This window comes from Equus caballus, chromosome 17, assembly GCF_041296265.1.
Source record: "Equus caballus isolate H_3958 breed thoroughbred chromosome 17, TB-T2T, whole genome shotgun sequence".
In the NCBI taxonomy this organism is placed as follows: domain Eukaryota; kingdom Metazoa; phylum Chordata; class Mammalia; order Perissodactyla; family Equidae; genus Equus; species Equus caballus.
In genome coordinates, this window is record NC_091700.1 from 29,175,589 (window position 1) to 29,196,967 (window position 21,379).

The 21,379-nt window shown below is 36.8% G+C and overlaps 1 protein-coding gene across 16 annotated transcripts in view; it reads left to right on the forward strand.

Annotated features, from left to right (window-relative positions):
• PDS5B (PDS5 cohesin associated factor B) overlaps window positions 1–21,379 on the forward strand; it is a 194,179-nt gene that overhangs the window by 47,076 nt on the left and 125,724 nt on the right. For 10 of the 16 annotated variants that reach the window (XM_023621486.2, XM_023621489.2, XM_023621492.2 and 7 more), the window contains exon 2: window positions 20,966–21,092. In XM_023621486.2, the coding sequence (XP_023477254.1) occupies window positions 20,985–21,092 (108 nt within the window). In that variant the 5' untranslated portion in view covers window positions 20,966–20,984. Of the gene's footprint in view, window positions 1–20,103; window positions 20,179–20,965; window positions 21,093–21,379 lie in introns of all 16 variants that reach the window. The other 6 variants (XM_023621487.2, XM_070239494.1, XM_070239496.1 and 3 more) reach the window with 1 other exon arrangement.

The window sequence follows — 21,379 nt, forward strand, 5'->3', positions numbered from 1 at the left end:
ATTATATTTCAGCTTAAAAAAGAAGGAAATCTTCCATTTGTGACAACATGGATAGACCTTGAGGGTGTTATGCTAAGTGAAATAAGTCAGAGAAAGACAAATATTGTATGATCTCACTTATTGTGGAATCCAAAAAAACCCCCAAGAAGCAAAAATTGACCTCATAGATGCAAGGAACAGATTGGTGGTTGCCACAGGCAGCAGTGGGGGCTGGGCAAAATGGATGAAGGAGGTCAAAAGATACAAACTTGCAGTTACAAAATGAATAAGTCATGGGATGTAATGTACAGCTTGGTGACTGTTGTCAATAATATTGTATATTTGGAAGTTGCTAGGAGAGATAGTAAGTTTTCTTCATAAGAAAAGAAAAATTGTAACTTTGGCAATGGATGTTAACTAGACTTATTGTGGTAATTGTTTTGCAGTATATTCATATATTGAATTGTGTTATACACCTGAAACTATTATAATGTTATAAGTTTATATCAATAAATTTTTTTTAAATTACAGAGCAAACTTAGTGTAAAATATATTCCATACAGAAGAATTATTTCCGGATTACTCACTTATTTTTCTTTTTTTTTTTTTAACTTTTTATTAAGATTATGATAGTTTACAACCTTGTGAAATTTCAGTTGTACATTATTGTTAGTCATGTTGTAGGTGTACCACTTCACCCTTTGTGCCCACCCCCCCACCCCCCCCTTCCCCTGGTAACCACCAATCAATTCTCTTTGTCTCTATGTTTAACTTCCACCTATGAGTGGAGTCATACAGAGTTCATCTTTCTCTATCTGCCTTATTTCACTTCAAGGTCCATCCATGTTGTTGTGAATGGGACAATTTTGTCTTTTTTTATGGCTGAGTAGTATTCCATTGTGTATATATACCATATCTTCTTTATCCAGTCATCAGTTGATGGGCATTTAGGTTGCTTCCACATCTTGGCTATTGTAAATAATGTTGTAAGGAACATAGGGGTGCATAGGACTTTTGGAATTGCTTATTTCAAGTTCTTTGGATAGATACCCAGTAGTGGGATGGCTGGGTCATAAGGTATTTCTATTTTTAATTTTTTGAGAAATCTCCATACTGTTTTCCATAGTGGCTGCATCAGTTTGCATTCCCACCAACAGTGTATGAGGGTTCCTTTTTCTCCACAACCTCTCCAACATTTCTCACTTTTTGTTTTGGTTATTTTTGCTGTTCTAACAGGTGTAAGGTGATATCTTAGTGTAGTTTTGATTTGCGTTTCCCTGATGGTTAGTGATGGTGAGCATCTTTTCATGTGTCTGTTGGCCATCCGTATATCTTCTTTGGAGATATGTCTGTTCATGTCCCCTGCCCATGTTTTGATTGAGTTGTTTGATTTTTTGTTGTTGAGCCGTGTGAGTTCTTTATATATTATGGAGATTAACCCTTTGTCGGATAAATAACTTGTAAATATTTTTTCCCAATTAGTGGGTTGTTTTTTTTGTTTCAATCCTGTTTTCTCTTGCCTTGAAGAAGCTCTTTAGTCTGATGAAGTCCCATTTGTTTATTCTTTCCATTGCTTCCCTCATCTGAGGAGTTATGGTGTCCGAAAAGATTCTTTTGAAACTGATGTCAAAGAGTGTACTGCTGATACTCTCTTCTAGAAAACTCATTATTTCAGGCCTAATCTTTGATCCATTTTGAGTTTATTTTTGTGAATGGTGAAAAAGAATGGTCAATTTTCATTCTTTCACATGTGGCTGTCCAGTTTTCCCAGCACCATTTGTTGAGGAGACTTTCTTTTCTCCATTGTAGGCCCTCAGCTCCTTTGTCAAAGATTAGCTGTCCATAGATGTGTGGTTTTATTTCTGGGCTTTCGATTCTATTCCATTGTTCTGTCCACCTGTTTTTGTACCAGTACCATGCTGTTTTGATTACTGTAGCTTTGTAGTATGCTTTGAAGTCAGGGATTGTGATGCCTCCGGCTTTGTTCTTCTTTCTCAGGATTGCTTTAGCAATTCGGGGTCTTTTGTTGCCCCATTTGAATTTTAGTATTCTTTGTTCTATTTCTGTAAAGAATGTCATTGGGATTCTGATTGGGATAGCATTGAATCTGTAGATTGCTTTAGGTAGTATGGCCATTTTAACTATGTTTATTCTTCCAGTCCATGTGCATGGAATGTCTTTCCATCTGTTTACGTTGTCATCAATTTCTTTCAGGAAAGTCGTGTAGTTTTCGTTGTATAGATCTTTCACTTCCTTGGTTAAATTTATCCCAAGGTATTTTATTCTTTTTGTTGCGATTGTGAATGGGATTGAGTTCTTTTTCTCTATAAAATTTTTTAAAGAATCTTAAATATGGGGCCATATCTTATATTTGAAGTTAAATTGGGTCTAGACTAGTTTGACAAAAGGGTTGTTTAGATTGATGGTGCTATGAAGGAAAATACGTTCTGTAAGTGATCCATAGATGCAGTGCAAATTAAAAAAGTTGAAAATCCTGATGCAAAATTGCCTTTGTTTTTTACAAGGAGAAAATTTAATAGTGTCAAGAATCTTTCTTTTTTTGTTAAGCTGTTTGGTACAAAGCAAGTGCAGGTGAAATACCCGTGAAGCTGTTTTCCCCACGTTTAACAAAAGATTGAAGGCTGTCACTGGTTTACATTTTTAATACAAAAGATTGAAGGCTGTCACTGGTTTACATTTTTAATTTTGCTAAAATTTTTCCTATTAGAAGAAAGTATCTTCAAGGACCTATATCTTCTACCAGTGAAATTGATTGATTGATTGATTGGTGAGGAAGATTGGCCCTGAGCTGACGTCTGTCCAGTCTTCCTCTGTTTTGTATGTGGGATGCCCCCACAGCATGGCTTGATGAGCGATGTGTAGGTCCATGCCCAGGATCCAAACCCACCAACCCCAGGCTGCCAAAGTGGAGCACACATATTTAACCACTGTGCCACTGGGCTGGCTCCAAGGACCTACATCTTGAAGGGGAAAGCGTCTGCTCCAGGATTTAAGACTGAAAAGCTCGATTATGATTCTCAGAACAGATGCCAATGAAGACTGGCTGTGCTAGTATTTTATTAGGATTGTTGCTGTTTTGCTAATATTCTGTTCTATCTGTTGTTTTGAAGGTCTGATTTTGAAGCATGTGTGGTTTTTGTAACAACACACATATGTTATTACAGATACCTGGACTTGTTTATTTCTTTAGACCTCTAGCATATCTTTGTGCTTTTGCTCATTGCTCAATGTTTCCTCTACCCAGAATCCTCACCTATCCTGCCTTGTTGTCTTCCACAGCTTAAATTCCAACTCTCTGTGATGTTCTGCTGACAACTTTCTCTACCATCTTTGACAGAATGAATTGTTCCCTCTTTTGTGTCTCCTTTAAAACACTCGTTTTATGTGTACAAGTCAGTGATTTTTAGAAAATTTAGAGTATGCAACCATTGCCCTCCAAAGATCACTTATATCCATTTGTAGTCACTCTTTTCTCACCCCTGGCCCCAGATGATGACTAATTTATTTTCTGTTTTTGTAGATTTGTCTTTTATGGATGTTTCATGTGAATGTAATCATACAATATGTAGTCTTTTGTGTCTGGCTTCTTTTGCTTGGATAATGTTTTTGAGGTTCATCGTATTGTATTATATATCAGGACTTTGTTCCTTTTTATTCCTGATTAGTATTCTATTGTATGAATATACTGGATTTTGTTTATCCATTCGCCGGTTAATAGATATTTAGATTGTTTACGCTTTTTGGCTATTATGATGCATCGTTACTCAACTTTGCATATAAAAATCCCTGTGGAAGTTTTTTTTCACGTGCAAGTGTTCGGGCCCCAATATTAGGGGATTCCAGTCTGCTCCAAAGATTAGGAACCATTACGTTAAGTGAATAGACCTTGGGAATCAGATACGGATTAGTTCCACTTTAGTTGCTGTATAACTTCAGCATAGTTAATCTCTCAGATCCTGTTTCCTCATTTATAAAATGGGCATAATTATATAATTGCTCTCATTATTAAGAATATTTGTTGAGCTCTTGCTTCTTGCCCATTATTGTGTTATGCATTAGGTATTCAGCAAAGAACAAAGTAGGATTCTTGTTCTCATACACTTTATAGTTTAGAAAGGGAAACAGACATTAGAGGATAAATATTTACAATTATGATAAATTCTCTGAAGGAACTTTTGTACAAAGGTGGTGTGAAAGCATGTAGTAGAGATTTAATTTAGCTTGGGCAGATGTGGGAAAGTGTCCCGGAGGAATTGACATATGAGACTTGAAAAATCAGTGTTAGTGAGACATGAATGGAAGGGAGTGATAGAAGGAATTAAGTTTTTGAAGCAGAAAGAATAACATACACTGAGACAAAAGGATGTTGGTTTGATGCCTTTAAGGAATAAAAGTGTGACTGGAGTGTAGTGAGAAAATGATCAGATAAGTATATTTAGAACTAATTCTAAGAGTGGTAGGAACCTATTTAAGAGTTTTAAATAAGGCAGTGATATGGAGCGATTAGCATATTAAGAAGATCATTCTGGCGGCTATATGAAGAATGAATTGGAGGTGGCTTAGATTAGGTTGTGGTGAAGTGATGGCCAAACGAGGGTGATTTCATTTATGTTTTGCAGGTAGCGTTTATAGGGCTTGATTGCTTTTAAATGTTGAAAGAGAATTGTCAGGGGTCACTCCCAGTTTTTTGGGAGGAACAAGTGGGGTACACTGTTACCATATACAGAGAGAAGATTGAAGAAGGAGGAATTTTTTGGAGGGGGGAGAAGTTGGGAGATAGTTTGTTTAGTTTTAGGTATTTGTAGTTCAAGATGCCTTTGAGAGAATACCCAAGTGGAAATATTAAGTAGACAGTTGTATATGTGGATTGGAGTTCAGAAGAGAGCTCTCGGTGGGACATGTATTTATTATTTTCAAGTTTTTGAAATAGCTTTAAGAAAACTTAGGGCAAAAGCCTTGGGAGAAAAACATATAGATTAAAAAGTGAATAAAGGGGCCAGAATTGAGCTCTGATGAGTTATTAATATTTAGAGGTTGGGTAGAGGAGAAGGAAACAAAGGAGATAAGAGTGACTGGTAAGGTAGGAGTAAAATCATCAAATGGTGAAGTGAGTAGAAACCAAAGGAAAAGAATGTTTCAAAGAGGAGGCGCTGTGGTCAGCTGTGTTTTGTACTGCTCAGATCAGTAAAATAAGGATTAGAAAGGTGTTCATTTGATTTGGCAACATGGAGGTCAACGATGACTTTTAGTTAGCTCTTACTGCATAATAAATCACCCCAAAACTTAATGGCTTAAAACTGCCACCATTTATTTAGCTCCCAGTTCTGCAGCTTGGCAACTTGAGTTTGGCTTAGCTTGGCAGTTCTCTTGATCTAGGTCAGCCTTAACTGATCTCACCGGGCCTTGCTCATGCATCCACATATATGTGCCTCTGGTCACCTGTGGTTTGGCTGGGCTGGCTTGTTCGTGATAATCATGGCTGAGATAACTGGGACCTCCATATCATCTTTTCGTTTTTCAGTGGGATAACTTCTGGGCTTTCACACACCTTAGGAGCACAGTTTGAAGAGCAACAAGTCAGTAAATGCAAAGGCACAGGTACTTATTAAGCTTGCCAATGTCCCAATGATTTGCAAAACAAATCAAAAGACCATTTGGGATTAAAGGACTGGAATATTTTGCTTACAAATAAAGCTATATAAAAAAAACGGCTGGCAAAACACTCTCCTTGATGGGAGAAGTAACTAAGTCACATTGCAAGGGAATAGATATAGGGAAGGGAAAAATCTGTTGCTGTTTTTGAAGTGTGCCCCAATGATTATTATTTTTTTTTTTTTTAAAGATTTTATTTTTTCCTTTTTCTCCCCAAAGCCCCCCGGTACATAGTTGTATATTCTTCGCTGTGGGTCCTTCTAGTTGTGGCATGTGGGACGCTGCCTCAGCGTGGTCTGATGAGCAGTGCCATGTCCGCGCCCAGGATTCGAACCAACGAAATACTGGGCCGCCTGCAGCGGAGCGCGCGAACTTAACCACTCGGCCATGGGGCCAGCCCCACCAATGATTATGTTTTTAAAAGCATTATTGCTGGTGATGAGGGTGTGTTGGAAACAAGATTGGATTAATATGAAAAGTGAATGGAAACTCAAGACATCAAGTTAGAAAATGTAGATTACTTTTTTTTTTTTTTGAGGAAGATTAGCCCTGAGCTAACATCTTCTGCCAGTCCTCCTCTTTTTACTGAGGAAGACTGGCCCTGAGCTAACATCCGTGCCCATCTTCCTTCACTTTATATGTGGGACGCCTACCACAGCATGGCTTGCCAGGCCATGCCATGTCCACACCCGGGATCGGAACCAGAGAACCCTGGGCCACCAAAGCAGAACGTGCGCCCCTAACCCCTGCGCCACCGGGCTGGCCCCTAGACTACTTTTTGAGAAGCTTGGCTGTGAGGATAATTTGAGAGAGAAGATAGTAGCTGGAGGGGTATTTGTAGTCTAAGGAGGTATGTTGTATTTTCTTTGCCTTCCTGCCTGAGTGCCTTTTCTCCGCTCAAGAACAGAGGATGTTGAGTATTGAGAGAAAGGATCTAGTAGACATAGAGGATAGTGATGCAGAGGAAAGAGGAGATAATTAATGAAGTGAAAATCTCTGAGAAACCTGTAGTGGATGGGATTTTGTGCACCTCTGAAGGGATTAGTTTTTGATGTGAGTAGGGCCATGTACTTTCTGGTAACAGGAAGGAATGAGGGAATGGGTACAAATGTAGGGGGTAGGCAAGTAGATTTAGTGGTGGGAGACTGAGGAAGTTCCTGTTTGACAGAGCTGCTGTTTTCTCAATGAATTAGAAACAGTCTCCTGAGAGTGCAGGGTTGTGCAAGAATATGTGCTTGAGGTTTGATGTGAATAGAGAAGTACATAATTTTCCCTTTGCACTGAATGGGACATTGGGCTGATACTGACTAGAGAAATACCAGTCATTCAATAAATGAGAGATACTATCATTATTAATATAATAAGTATTACTTTAAGGGACTTTAACAGAACACTTTCTGTGCTGTTAGTTAGAAACTGGTGCTAGTTGAGACGTTCCAGGGCGTGGGGCTCTTTTTTGTTTTGACCAGTTAGTTTAATTCTGCTCCATTCTGTAACATTGATGGTCCTTAAAAAGAATATATGCGAGAGCATAACCATGTGTTCAACCTTTTATAAATAAGCATTACCAAAACTATGAACCGAATGTATCTGCTTTTTAAAAGGACTTCCTAAAGCATTTAAAATTATTTTATTTTACCAGAACACATAGCAATAACTGTTAAATACACTTAATTTGAATTAATAAAGATTAAGCTGAATAGTGGGTTAGTGGTAGCAGTATATATGGAAAAAAACCCAGCTTTTTGTTTGAATAGTTTGAAAATATGTAAACGTGGCCTTAAGATTATATACTTAAGGGAGAATATCATAATTTCTTTTTTCTTTTAGAAAATACTTCCATTAACTTTTTAGTTGTCCCTGGCCGACAATAAGCCTAACTTCTTTTTCTGTGTGATGACTATGTCCTGGAAGGGTTGTCTTTATAGAGGGCACCATCTGCTGGTTATAAGAAGGTACGGTTGTGGGAAGACTGCATTTTGTAGTTACCAGACCCTTCACAAAATCTTGTTTTTCTTCTAATTCCACCTCAAACTGGGAGTAGAGTTCCAGGAGGAAAATAGCTTTTTTAATACACGTGACTAAGTAGGGATTCTAGCAGTGGTTTGGTTTGATTTCTGTGACTGAACTTGTGGTCACGTACTGGATTTTTTAAGAAAAATCATCATGAAAATGACAGATGCCTGTCTTTATTTCTTCCCAGATCAGTTAAAAAATATTATTATTGCTCTTACCCTTGCTTTTCAATCCAGTCAGTGCTTTTTCTTTTCCATTTATTTGAAAGAATCTTAAGTATTTTTGCGGCAGTCTCTAGTTTCATCTTATGAATATTTATTTACATCTGATAACACCAGAATGAAGAATGATGATTTCATTGATTTTTCTTCCTAGGACTGTTAGTATGATTTAAAAAAAATGCTGGTGTATATTTCCTTTAGTTAATGACTATTTTATTTGAACTTAATCCAAAGCTTGGTAGCTCTTCAGTATTAGAATATTTTCCTGTGTTTTACTTGTTGTTCATACTGGACATAAAAATGTAAATATTTATAACAACATACATACAGTAATTTTTGAAATTCAGTGCTTTCTGAAATATTTGTTTCAAATTACCCTTTGAAAGCAGGGAAATTCTAGATTATCATAGTTTTGCTATAAATTGGTGGTAAAGCATGTAATTTTTAAATGGAGAAAAATTAATTGGCACACTTTACATAGCATATATAGTATATAAAATGGATTCTGACTCAGATCAGTTTTATATAAATTATTATTATTGTAATTAATTTTTTTGGAAGATTGGCCCTGAGCTAACATCTATTGCCAATCTTTTTCTTTTTTTTTTTTCCCCCTCCCCAAAGCCCCGGTACCTAGTTGTTTATCCTAGTTGTGAGTCATTCTAGTTCTTCTGTGTGGGGTGCTGCCACAGCATGGCTTGATGAGCAATTTGTAGGTCCGTGCCCAGGATCTGAACAGGTAAACCCTGGGCCTCTAAAGCGGAGTGCATGAACTTAACCACTATGCCACCAGGCCAGCCCCAAATTACTTTTTAAGTAGTTATTATTTTCTCATTTTTGGTGTATCTGCCCTACCTTAAATGTGAGGAATTGAAATTCTGTGAAGATGAAAGGAATTTTGTCAAATAATTTCTTTGATACTCTGTTTACCTTCACAGGAGCAGCTATATATCAATATCTTTTTTCCATTGAGTTCTGATAACAATTGAAGATCCTATTTATTTCCTTTACCCTTCCTTTCTTCCTTTGCATTGCTCCCTTTCTTCTCCTTTTCACCTTTTTTCTCTTATGTTGTAATTTGGTGTTCATTCCTATTATTCTCTGGAAACTTCTTTCTTAAAGGTCACCTTGCCAAGGCCAAGGGAGTATTTGCTGAGGTCATTTTGTATGTTTCAGTGATGTGTATTTCTGAAGTAATTAGCACTATATACCACCCCTCTATCTTCAAGCTTTTTTTCTAGTGTTTTTAAAAAAGACAATTATTATTATTATTATTTTATCTTTCTTTACTCTCTTCTGTTTTCCTTCCTGATCTCCCCACCCCCAATCATATCAATAGAGATATTTCCTCAAGGTTCAGTCTTGCTATCTCAGCTCATCCTACAGGTTTTCTTTTTTGGTGAGGAAGATCAGCCCTGAGCTAACATCTTTTGCCAATCTTCCTAATTTTGCTTGAGGAAGATTGTCACTGAGCTAACATCTTGCCGTCTTCCTCTGTTTTGTATGTGGGACTCTGCCACAGCATGGCTTGATGAACAGTGTGTAGCAGTGCCCAGGATCTGAACATGCAAACCCCAGGCTGCCAAATCAGAACGTGCAAACTTAGCCACTAGGCCACCAGGCTTGTCCCCCTACATATTTTCTTCATTGATCTTGTAAACCCAGAAAGCTTTATACATGGTCCTAAAATATTTCCTGGTCTTGACTTTTCTGTAGAACTTCAAATTTACATCTCCACTTGTCTTCTAGACCAAACCTAATTTTTCCCCAAGGCTTGGTCTCCTCTGGTTTTTCCCTACTTCTATCATGAGGGCAGAGATTTTATATATTTTGCTTATCATTGCATTCGTAATGCATAGCATAGTAAATTGCACCAAGTAAATTCTCAGTAAATATTTAAATATTTCTATTGAAACAAACTTTCCAGGAGCAAAGGCTGTGAATCTTGTAATCATCATCTACTTCTCTCTTAAAATCATTCATAAGTCTTTGAATCAGTTTTCTTCTTTTCCAGTCATTGTCTGCAGTCAGCTCCTCATTACTTTTTACCTGGAATTTTGTAGCAGTTTTCTAACTGATTTTACTGTATTTGATTTCTCTTCTGTCTAGTCTGTATTGCCTGTTTTAACCATCATTTCTTAGAATAGTTCTGGTCATTCATTCAGCAGATATTTCCTGAGCAACTCCTTTGTGGTAGGCTCTGTAATAGATGCTAGTATAAAAGGATACGCTATCCTTGTTAAGGAGCTTACAGTCTAGTGGAAGAAACAGACATGGAAATGAGAAGTTCATTAAATATGATATGATGAATGCTCGTTATAATATTTTCAGAGTTTGCCTAGCTGTAGTGGGAGGAGCCTAGCTCTGCTTGAAGAGGTCAGGGAAAGTTTAAACATACACTGGAGACTTAAGGTACATAGAATTTGCTTAATAGACAGGGACAGTAAGTACATCTTACTCTGAAGAAACAGCCTGTGTACATCCGCAGAGGTATTTCATACCTCTGCTTACGATACCATTGCTTATAAAACTGAAGTGCAAACTGAGTAACCTGCCCTTTTGTTGGCTCTTATCTGTTCCTTCTTAGCTCCCTTTACTTCCTTCCACGTTTTCATTCAGTCATACTTCTACACCAGTAACAAATTCTCAACTTTCTTCTCTGAGATGTATTAAAATTGTTTTCTCTGTCCTTTTGTTCTGTATGCGATTGCCACTTCACCCCCATCCACTTATAGAAGTGGGCTTTCTTTCAGTCTTATTTTTTCCTAAGCTTGTTGTTTGTTATTTGTTAGGATAATTTTAGAATCAATTGTGATTTATTTATTTAGGGGCATGTCTGTTTCCTTTGGTAGATATTGAGACTCATCTTACTCGTTTTGTTATATAGTCGCTGCTAAAGAGTTGTGCAAGTAATAGTCATTTGGTAAGTTTTTTAACTGTATGGATGAGTACATTCTACGATGGTACCAGGTCTGCATTATTTAGCTGCTGCCTATGGTCACAATTGTGTATCTGTGGTTAGGGATGATGGCTTTTGCTTCTGTTGAGGCAAGGCGGAGAGACTTTCTTCCACTCTAGGTTCTGTGGAAAACTGGAAATCCTGTCATATTTATTTACCTTCTGCTGGAATGGTTTGTCCTAGGCCTTTGTTGACTATCTTCTTTGGTTGAAGGAACACAGCTGTTGAGCTTGGTTCTTGCTAGATAGTTCATGCTTTTCTGAACCTGAGGTCATGAAGTTGTTCTCCTATATCATATTCTAAAAGCTTTTATATTTTGCTTCTATATTTAAGTCAATAATCTATCGGGAATTCATTTTATGTATGATAGGAGGTATGGGTACAATGTCATTTTTTTTTTTAAAGATTTTATTTTTTTCCTTTTTCTCCCCAAAACCCCCCAGTGCATAGTTGTATATTCTTAGTTGTGGGTCCTTCTAGTTGTGGCATGTGGGACGCCGCCTCAGCGTGGCTCGATGAGCAGTGCCATGTCCGCGCCCAGGATTCGAACCGATGAAATACTGGGCTGCCTGCAGCGGAGCACGAGAACTTAACCACTCAGCCACGGGGCCAGCCCCTACAATGTCATTTTTTTCCATATAGATATGAAAGTGTCTCAGGACTAAAAAAACTAAAAAAAATTTAAACTTTATTGATATATAATTTACATACCACAAAATTAATAAAATGTATCCATTTCAAGCATATAATTCAATGGTTTTTCAGTAAAAGTACTAAGATGTGTAACCATCACTATAATTTAATTTTAGAGTATTTTCATCAGCCCAGTAAGATCTCTCATGCCGATTTACAGCCAATCCTTCAATGGATTCTTTTTAGTTTCTCATCTTGAGCTCTCTGCAGCATCAGTACCATTGGCCTCTGTTGTCTTGAAACTTGGTGTACCCCTTACTTTCTGAAACAGCTTTCTCCTAGGTCCTCCCCCAACCTCTTCGATCCTTCTCCGATTCCTTTGCAAGCTCTTTTTCCTCTGCTCGTTTCTTAAAGATGGATCTTCTCTCATCTCTTCCTGGCCTGCCACTCTTCTCACTTTACAAATCTTCCTGAATGCTCTCATCTGTGCCCCCATCTATCTATCACTGAGGATTCCATATCTATCTCTAGCTCAGATATCTCTCTGGCGATCTAACTGCCCACTGGCCATTCTTTTTTTCAGCACATGGCAAACCATTTATTTCCCTAAGGGTGCCTGAAAATCTCTTCTTTTTTCTTTCTTTTTTTAAATAGCTTTATTGAAGTATAATTGATATAGAAACAAAGGGACATTTTCAGTGTATACTGTTTGATGAGTAAACATATGCATACACATGTGATACCATTACCACAGTTGAGGTAATAAATACTGCCATCACTTCCAGAAGTTTCCTTGTATCTCTTTGCTTTTTTGGCGGGGCGGGGTGAGGGGTGGCGAGGGCAGGGGTAAGAACACTTAACATGAAATCTACCCTCTTGGGGCCAGCCCGGTGGTGCAGCGGTTAAGTGCGCATGTTCTGCTGCGGCGGTCCGCGGTTCGCTGCTTTGGATCCCAGGTGCGGACATGGTACCACTTGGCAAAACCATGCTGTGGTAGGCATCCCACATATAAAATGGAGGAAGATGGGCACGGATGTTAGCTTAGGGCCAGCCTTCCTCAGAAAAAAGAGGAAGATTGGGCAGCAGTTAGCTCAGGGCTAATCTTCCTCAAAAAAAAAAAAAAAAAAAAACCTACCCTCTTGACAAATTTTTAAGCGCCCAGCACTGTATAGTTAACTATAGGTGCCATGTTGTACAGCACATTTTAGAATTTAATCACCTTGTATAACTGTAGCTTTATACACGTTGAATAACAACTCCTGTTCTCCTTCTCCTCCTATTCTCTTGTTCCCTGCAACCACTGTTCTACTTTCTGCTTCTTTAAATTTGACTATTTTAGATACTGCATATAAACGGAATCATGTGGTGTTTGTCCTTTTTGTCTTTGACTTATTTCACTCAGCATAAGGTCTTCCAGGTTCATCCATGTTGCTGCAAATAATAAGATTTCTTTCTTTTTTTAAGGCTGGACAGTATTCCGTTGTATGTATATACCACTTTTTTTTTTGAGGAAGATTGGCTGTGAGCTAACATCTATTGCCAATCTTCCTCTTTTTGCTTGAGGAAAATTTTTGCTGAGCTGACATCTGTGCCAATCTTCCTCTGTTTTATGTGGGATGCTACCAAAGCATAGCTTGATGAGTGGTGCTAGGTCTGTGCCCAGGAGCTGAACCTGCATACCCCGGGCTGTCAGAGTGGAGTGGGTGAACTCAACCACTATGCCACTGGGCTGGCCCCTCACTTTTCTCTTTTAATCCATTCATCTGTTGATGAACATTTGGATTGTTTCCATATTTTGGCTATTATGAACATGGGGGTGCAGGTATCTCTTAGAGATCCTGATAGTCATTCTTTCGGATATATACCCAGGATTGGGATTGCTCTATTCTGATTGTTCTATTTTTAATTTTTGAGGAACCTCCATACTGGAGGTTTACATGGTGGCTGCATCATTTTACATTTCGACCGACAGTGTACAGGGTTCCAGTTTCCTCACATCCTGGGCAGCTCTTGTTATCTTTTGTGTTTGTGATAATGGCCATCCTAACAGGTGTGAAGTGATACCTCCTTGTGATTTTGATTTGCATTTCTCAGTGGTGAAAAATGGAAAGATTTTCCTCTAAGGTCAGGAACAAGATAAGGATGCCCACTTTTGCCACTTCTGTTCAACATAGTACTGGAAGTCCTAGCCAGAGCAAATTAGACAAGAAAAAGAAAAGGCATCCAAATGGGAAAGAAAGAAGTAAAATTATCTGTTTTGATCTTATATGTAGAGAACTCTAAAGACTCTACAAAAAAATTCTTAGAACTAATCAACAAATTCAGTAAAGTGCAGGATACAAAACCAACATGCAAAAATGAGTTACGTTTTTATATACTAACCATGAACAAAAAGGAAATTAACAAAATAGTCCCTTCACGATAGCATGAAAAGGAAAAAATGACTTAGGAATAAACTTTACCAAGGAGGTGAAAGACTTGTATACTGAAAACTACAATACATTGATGAAAGAAATAAAAGAAGACAGAAATAAATGGAAGGACATCCATGTTCATGGATTGGAAGACTTAATGTTACTAAAATGTTAAGCAATATTTATAACTTTTTGTTCTCTCTGTCTTTTTCTTATTGATTTGCCCTGCCATTGTTTTCATGTATTAAGGCTCAAGTTGTGTGAGTCTGTTTCTAGGCTGTCTGATATTTCCCATTGATCTTTCTTTTTCTGCACCAATACCACACCATCTAAATTACTTTAGCTTTATAATAGGCTTTAATAGCTGGTAGAACAAGTCTGTCTATTCACTATGTTTTTTTTCTTTAAGTGTCTTACTGTTCTTGGCCTTTGCATGTTCAGTGTGGGAAGGTTTACTATCTTTACAGTATTTGAGACTTTCAATCCATGAACATGATATCTCCTCATTTATTTAGGTTTTCTTTAATTTTAATCCATAAAAGTTCATGTTTTCTCTGTAAAAGTACTCCTTTTGTTAGATTAATTCCTAGATAATTTATACTTTTCAATGTAAATTGTATTTTTAAACTTTTTGCTTGCTGTTCCTATGAATACAGTTGATTGTTTGGCTTTTTAAAATCTTTTTATTTTTAAATAATAATAGACATAAAGTTGCAAAAATAGTACGTAGTGTCCTGTGAACCCTTCTGCCAATGGTGACATCTTATGTAACTGTAGTAAATATCAAATCAGTAACAAATCAATAACAAATATCAAATTGACGTTGGTATAATATTGTGAACTAGATTATAGACCTTAATCAGTTTTCTTGAGTTTTTTGCATGACATTTTCTGTGTGTGTGTAGTTGTATGTAATTTGATCCCATGTATAGATTCATGTCACCACCATCACAGTTGAGAGCCATAAAGGAATTCCCTCATGCTACTTGTCACTTTCTCTGTGGCCCCTGGCAACCACTAATCTGTTTTCCCTGTCTCTTGTTTTGTCATTTTGAGAATGTTCAATAAATGAAACCGTCCAGTATGTAACCTTTTGAGATTGACTGTTTCAATAAGCATAAATAAGTTATTCCGTGTATCAGTAAATCAGTTCTTTTTATTGCTGAGTAGTGTTTTATTGTATGGATCTAGCAGAGTTTATTTAACTATTCACCCATTGAAAAGCATTGGATTGCTTCCTGTTTTGGGGTATATGAATAAAGCTGCTATATAAACATTTTTGTACACATTTGTATGAGCATAAGCTTTCATTTCTCTGGGATAAATGCCCAAAAGTGCAATTCCTGGTTTGTATGGTTAAGCGCATGTTTAGTCTTATGAGAAACTGCCAAACTATTTTCAACTGTGGCTGTACTGTTTTACATTTCTACCAGCAGTGTGTGACAGATCCAATTTCTTTGCATCCTTGCCTACATTTGACATTGTTACTACTTTTTATTTTAGCCACTCTAATAGTATATAATATCTCATTGTGGATTTAATTTTCATTTACCTTGTGATTAATGATGTTGAACATCTTTTCATGTGCTTATTTGTCATCCGTATATCTTTTTCAAATGTCTGTTCCTGTTTTTTGCCCATTTTGTAATTGGATTGTTTTTTATAGTGTCCTCTTGAGAGTTATTTATATATTCTAGATACAAGTCGTTTGTCTGATATGTATTTGCAAATATTTTCTCTCAATCTGTAGCTTATCTTTTTATTCTCGTAACAGAGTTTTTCACAGAGCAAAAGTTTTTAATTTTGAAGTCCAATTTGTCAATTTTTCCTTTTATGGATTTTGCTTTTGGTATCATTTCTAAAAACTCTTCATGTAGCCCCAGTAGTGAAGATTTTCTTGCAAAAGTTTTTTTTTACATTTTATATTTAAATCCGTGATCCGTTTTAAATTGATGTTTATATCAAGTGGGAGGTATTTATGTCAAGGTTCCTTTTTCCTTTTTTGCCTACGTTTATCGGGTTGCTCCAGCACTGTATGTGGAAAAGACTATTCTTACTCCATTCACTTGCTTTTGCATCTTTGTAAAAAATCAACTGGCCATACTTGTATGCGTCTCGTTCTGGGTTATCTCTTCTGTTGCATTGATCTGTGTGTCTGTGCCTCTGACAACATCACATTGTCTTGTTTTTTGTAGCTATGTAGAAAATTTTAAAGTTCTGTAGAACAAATTCCTTCCACTTCATTTTTTCGAAAATTGTTTCATCTATTCTAGTTCCTTTGCCTTTCTGTATAAATGTTAGAATAAGCTTATTTCTGTGTATGAAAAATCTTGATGAGGTGTTTTTAGAATCAATTTGGGGAAGAATTGACATCTCTGGTGAATCTTTCAATCCGTGAACATGGTTTATCTCTCCATTTATTTAGATCTTCTGTGGTTTCTTTAATCAATGCTTTATAATTTTCTGCATAGCAATCCTGTATATGTTTTGTGGGGTTTATACTGAAGTATTTGGTTAATGGGAGGATAGATTGAAAATTGTATTGTGCTTTAACTTAGGTTTCCATCTGTTTCTTGCTAGAACCAGTGTTTTTCTTTTCTTTTTGTAGATTCCTTTGGAATCTTCTCTGTAGACAATCATGTTGTCTGGAAGTAGGGACAGTTTTAGTTCTTCCTTTCCAATCTGTATGCCTTTTATTTCCTTTTTCTTGCCTTATTGTGATGGCTAAGGCTTCCAGTATTATATTGAATAAAAGTGGTGAGAGCAGACATCATTGTCTTGTTTCTGATCTTAAGAGAAATTATTCCGTCTTTCGCCATTAAATATTGTGCTGGTGTTCTTGGCGCCATCAAGTTGGTACTGACTTCTGGTGACCCTGTGGACAGCAGAGCAGAACCCTGGCCAGTGGTTTTTGTGCCATCCTCTCATCTTTCAGCACTATATCAGACAGTGCTCCCCTGGTATTCATAGGGTTTTCATGGCAAATTCTTTTGAAAGTGGGTGCCCAGGTTCTTCTTCCTAGTCTATCTTAGTCTGGAACTTTTGCTGAAACTGTCCACCTGCTGGAATTTGAAATACTGGTGGCATAGGTTTCAGCATCACAGCAACATGCAGCCACCACAATATGACAATTGAAAGATGAGTGATGTGATTCCCTGACCAGGAAATGAGCCTGGGCCATGGTGGTGAAAGTGCTGAATCTTAGCCACTGGACCACCAGGGCTGGCTGTAATTGATTTACATCAGCTGCATCTGTTACATATTCAGCCAAAGGAAACTTTCGTCTAATTCTTAGTTTGTTAAATTTGTTTTTTTTTTTCTTTTTTGTTTACAGTCATGAATTGATGTTGAATTTTGTCAAACATTTTTCCTTCATTCATTGGAATTATCACGATTTTTCTTTTTTAATTTGTTAATGTGGTGAATTCAACCTTTCATTCCTAGGATAAACCCAACTTTTTTATGTTTCTACATTTGATTTCCTTATATTTTGTTTAGGAATTTTGCATCTGTGTTTATGAGCAAGATTGGTCTGTGATTTTTTTTCCTTTTATTTTTCTTCTTGGGTTTTGGTATCATGATTATGTTAGTTGCGTAAAATTAGTTGGGAAGGATTCCCTTGTTTTCTAGTCCTTGGAACTATTTATGTAACAGAATTATTTCTTCCTTAGTTACTTGGTAGAACTCACTAGTAAAGCCATCTAAACTTGGATGTTTTTCCTTGTGGAAATATTTATTGATTATTGATTTAGTTTCTTAATAGCATTGTTTTCTTCATGAGTCATTTTTGGTAAGGTACAGGTTTTCTCCATTTTATCTAAATGTGTCAAAAATTTGTAAGATTGGCCTGTGATTTTTTTCTTTTTTTGGTAAGGAAGATTGGCCCTGAGCTAACATCTGTTGCTGATCTTCCTCTTTTTGCTTGAGCAAGATTGTCACTGAGCTAACATCTGTGCCAGTCTTCACCTGTTTTGTATGTGGGATGCTGCGTCAGCATAGCTTAATGAGTGGTGTGTAGGTCTGCGCCCAGAATCTGAACTCGCAAACCTCAGGCCACTGAAGTAGAGTGCACGAACTTAACCACTACACCACTGGGCCAGCTCCTGGCCTGTGATTTTTGACTTTGTTGATCCTATGCTTGTTTTCTTTTGATTCATTGATTATTAGGAAGTACTTTAAAATTTTTAAATATTTAGAGGTTTTCTTTTTTGTTGTTGAACAATTCAGAAAAGTGTAAAAATTACGTCTAGCTCTATGTCTTTACGTAAAGTGAAAACAGTTGTGTAACCAGCATCCAGATAAAGAAGAGATTACCTGTACCCAAGAAATCCCTTTTACCCTCTTTCAGTTATATCTCCCACCAAAAGTATTCACTATCCTGACTTTTAACATTGTACATTAGGTTTCCTATTTTTTTTTTGAACTCTTTATAGAAGTGTAGTCATATTACTATGTATATAGTGTATTGTGTCTGGCTTTCACGTAACTTTCTTTGTAATGTTAAACCATATTGTGTGAGGCATTATTCACTTTCACAACTGTATTGTATTCTGTTGTATGAATGTATTACAAAATACTATTCATTCTGTTGGTAGGCATTTGTATTTTCAGTTTTGACTACTATGAATGATGTTGCTATGAACATTTTTATGTATTTCTTGTGGTGGACAGGTGGACACATGTATGTGTTTCTGTTGAGTAAATACCAAGGATTTGGTCCCGGGGGGCTACTTTTTTTCTTTTTCTTTCTTTTTTTTTTTTTGAGGAAGGTTAGCCCTGAGCTAACATCTGCTGCCAATCCTCCTCTTTTTGCTGAGGAAGATTGACCCTGAGCTAACATCTGTGCCCATCTTCTTCTACTTTATATGTGGGATGCCTGCCACAGCATGGTTTGATAAGTAGTGCGTAGGTCTGCACCTGGGCTGCTGAAGTGGAGTGTGTGAACTTAACCACTGCACTACTAGGCCGGCCCTGGGGCTCTATCTACTTTTTTATTTATATTTTAAAATTTATATTTGGTATAAGTGCTTTCTTTTGTTTAGTGTTTGCATGGTATATTTTTCCATTCTTTTACTTTCAGCATTTCATATCTGTATTTTTAAATGTTTTTTATAAGCTCTCTATGTTGCAATTTAAAAATATTGGTCTTTTAACCTGATCATGTGTATCATATACAAATATTATAAAAGTGCATGGTATGTGCTAAGTGATGTTCTAAGTGCTATGTATATTAACTTATTATAGCTTTCAATTTTTGTTTGGCTAATTTGTCCTTATTTCATCCTGTTCTTGAAAATTATATTCCTTGGATATAAACTTCATCTTTGCAGTTATCTTCTTTTTCCACATGGAGGATGACATTTTGCTGTCTTCTTGCTTATGTTGTTGTTGAGAAGTCATCTGTTAATTTAAATACTGTTCCTTTTAAGGTAATATGTCTGCTTTAAGGTTTTGTTTTCTAGAATTATTATTTTGAATTTAATTCTGTTTGGCTTCCTGAATTTCTGGATTGCTAGTTTATGACATTCTCCTCAGACAGGGGCCTCTGCCTCCTTCCTTCCCTCTAATACTCCTATGAGTTGTAAGTTAAATCTTTCTGTTCTTTATCTGTAAATCACATTTTTATTTTTCTTTGTTCTACATTTTTTGATAATATCTTCTGACCTCTCTTCTAGTTCTCTAATTCTAATAGCTTTTTCTAATCTAATAAACTCATCCATTGAGTTTTTAATTTTCAATTTTTATGTTTTTTCATTTTTAGAAGTTCTCCTTTTTTGTTCAGATCTTCTAGTTTACTCTCTGTAGTTTTTTATTCCTCATAGATATTTATTTGTCTTTTATTTCTTAAAAATTATAAATGTAGTAGTTTTATAATCTGTTTGATAATTGTAGTATCTGAAGTCTTTGTGGGTCTGTTCTTGGACTTTGGTACAGTCACGTGCTGCATAATGATGTTTTGGTCAATGATGGACTGCGTGTACGATGGTGGTCCCATAAGATTACTACCCTATAGCCTAGGTGTTTAGTATGTTGTACCATCTAAATTTGTGTAAGTATACTCTATAGTGTTCACACAATGACGAAATCACTTAATTCTCAGAAGACATTCCTATTGTTAAGTGACTGTACTCCTGCTGGTTTTTGCTCACAGTGCCTTGTTTCCTTTGATGCTTGGTTATTTTTGACTTGATAATGCTCATTGTTCTAGAAACACCACACTGGAGATTCTTTGAGGCATAGAGTGAAGGTGCCCTCCTGTAGGCAAGACTTGGATTTACTTATGGTAGGTGCTTAGGGGTGCTACTAGTCAGGGGTCATGAGTTCATTTGTTGAGGTTCTCTGGACTACTTAGGTAATGTGAACCTCAGCAAATGTGCAAGTCCATGGCCAAAACTAACTAGGTATTTATTCCTCCTTTATATTTTTTTTTATTACTTTGCTCTGGTTAGTACCAAGGCAGCCTTCTCTGCTATCCGCTTTGGGTGGTGATGGAGGCATGGGCACATGATGATTTCTGGTTTACTGTCTCTTTTGCAAGTGTTACTTTTTGGGGATGGGGATGGGGTAGTGTTCCACATTAATGTCAAGAGGGTCTCATATTTGACATTCTGTCTTGACAGGTTCAGATTTACCTCTGTCCCGTTGCCCCATAACACCACCAAAACTGAACTCTAGATTTGTCAGGGTTGGCAAGTGCCCTCAGGGCATAAATGGATATAATGCTCTAGCGCTCCTTTTACTTCTCTGGGTTCCTTTGTTCTCTTAGATTTTGGCCTGAGTAATTTGTGGTGCTTTAAAAATTATGCTTATTTTGGGTATTTTTTTCTATCATTTATAGTTTGTAGTTGGAAAGTTAGTGCAAATAACCTAGCTTGCCACTAGTGGAAATGGGGTAAAAATAAAATTTAAAAAAATTTGCGGTGTGTTCAGTAAAGTGGTTTTCGTTGATTAGATAGATAACTTACTGTAAATTACGAGGTAGTTATAAATTATTTGGGGGTGGCAGGTTATTTTTCTTGTTTATTATGAATGTTGTGTTTGGTTTGCATCTAATAGCTTTCTTGTTTTAGGGGTAAAAATATTTCCATCATGGCTCATTCAAAGGCGAGGACCAATGATGGAAAAATTACTTATCCTCCTGGTGTCAAGGAAATCTCAGATAAAATATCTAAAGAGGAGATGGTGAGACGGTTAAAGGTGAGTAAAATTGGGTTACATGTTTTGGACATCTGTTTAGGGTTGGGGGTCACCTGTGGAAATCACATAGGGCTGCATCTTGTGAGGGCAACTTAAGAAAGCAAATCAAAACAGAAAGTGGCAGGAAAAGGAGAGTGGAGTAGATAAAGAAGTGTGGGATTTCTGTAGCTATTGTTAATGAGAGAGCAACTAAAAAGGGTGAAGCTTAGATGTTCTAAGGTCTCCTATACTTGGATATAAAGAACAAATCCACAATACTCTTGCTCATTTTTGTCTGTAGAAAGTTG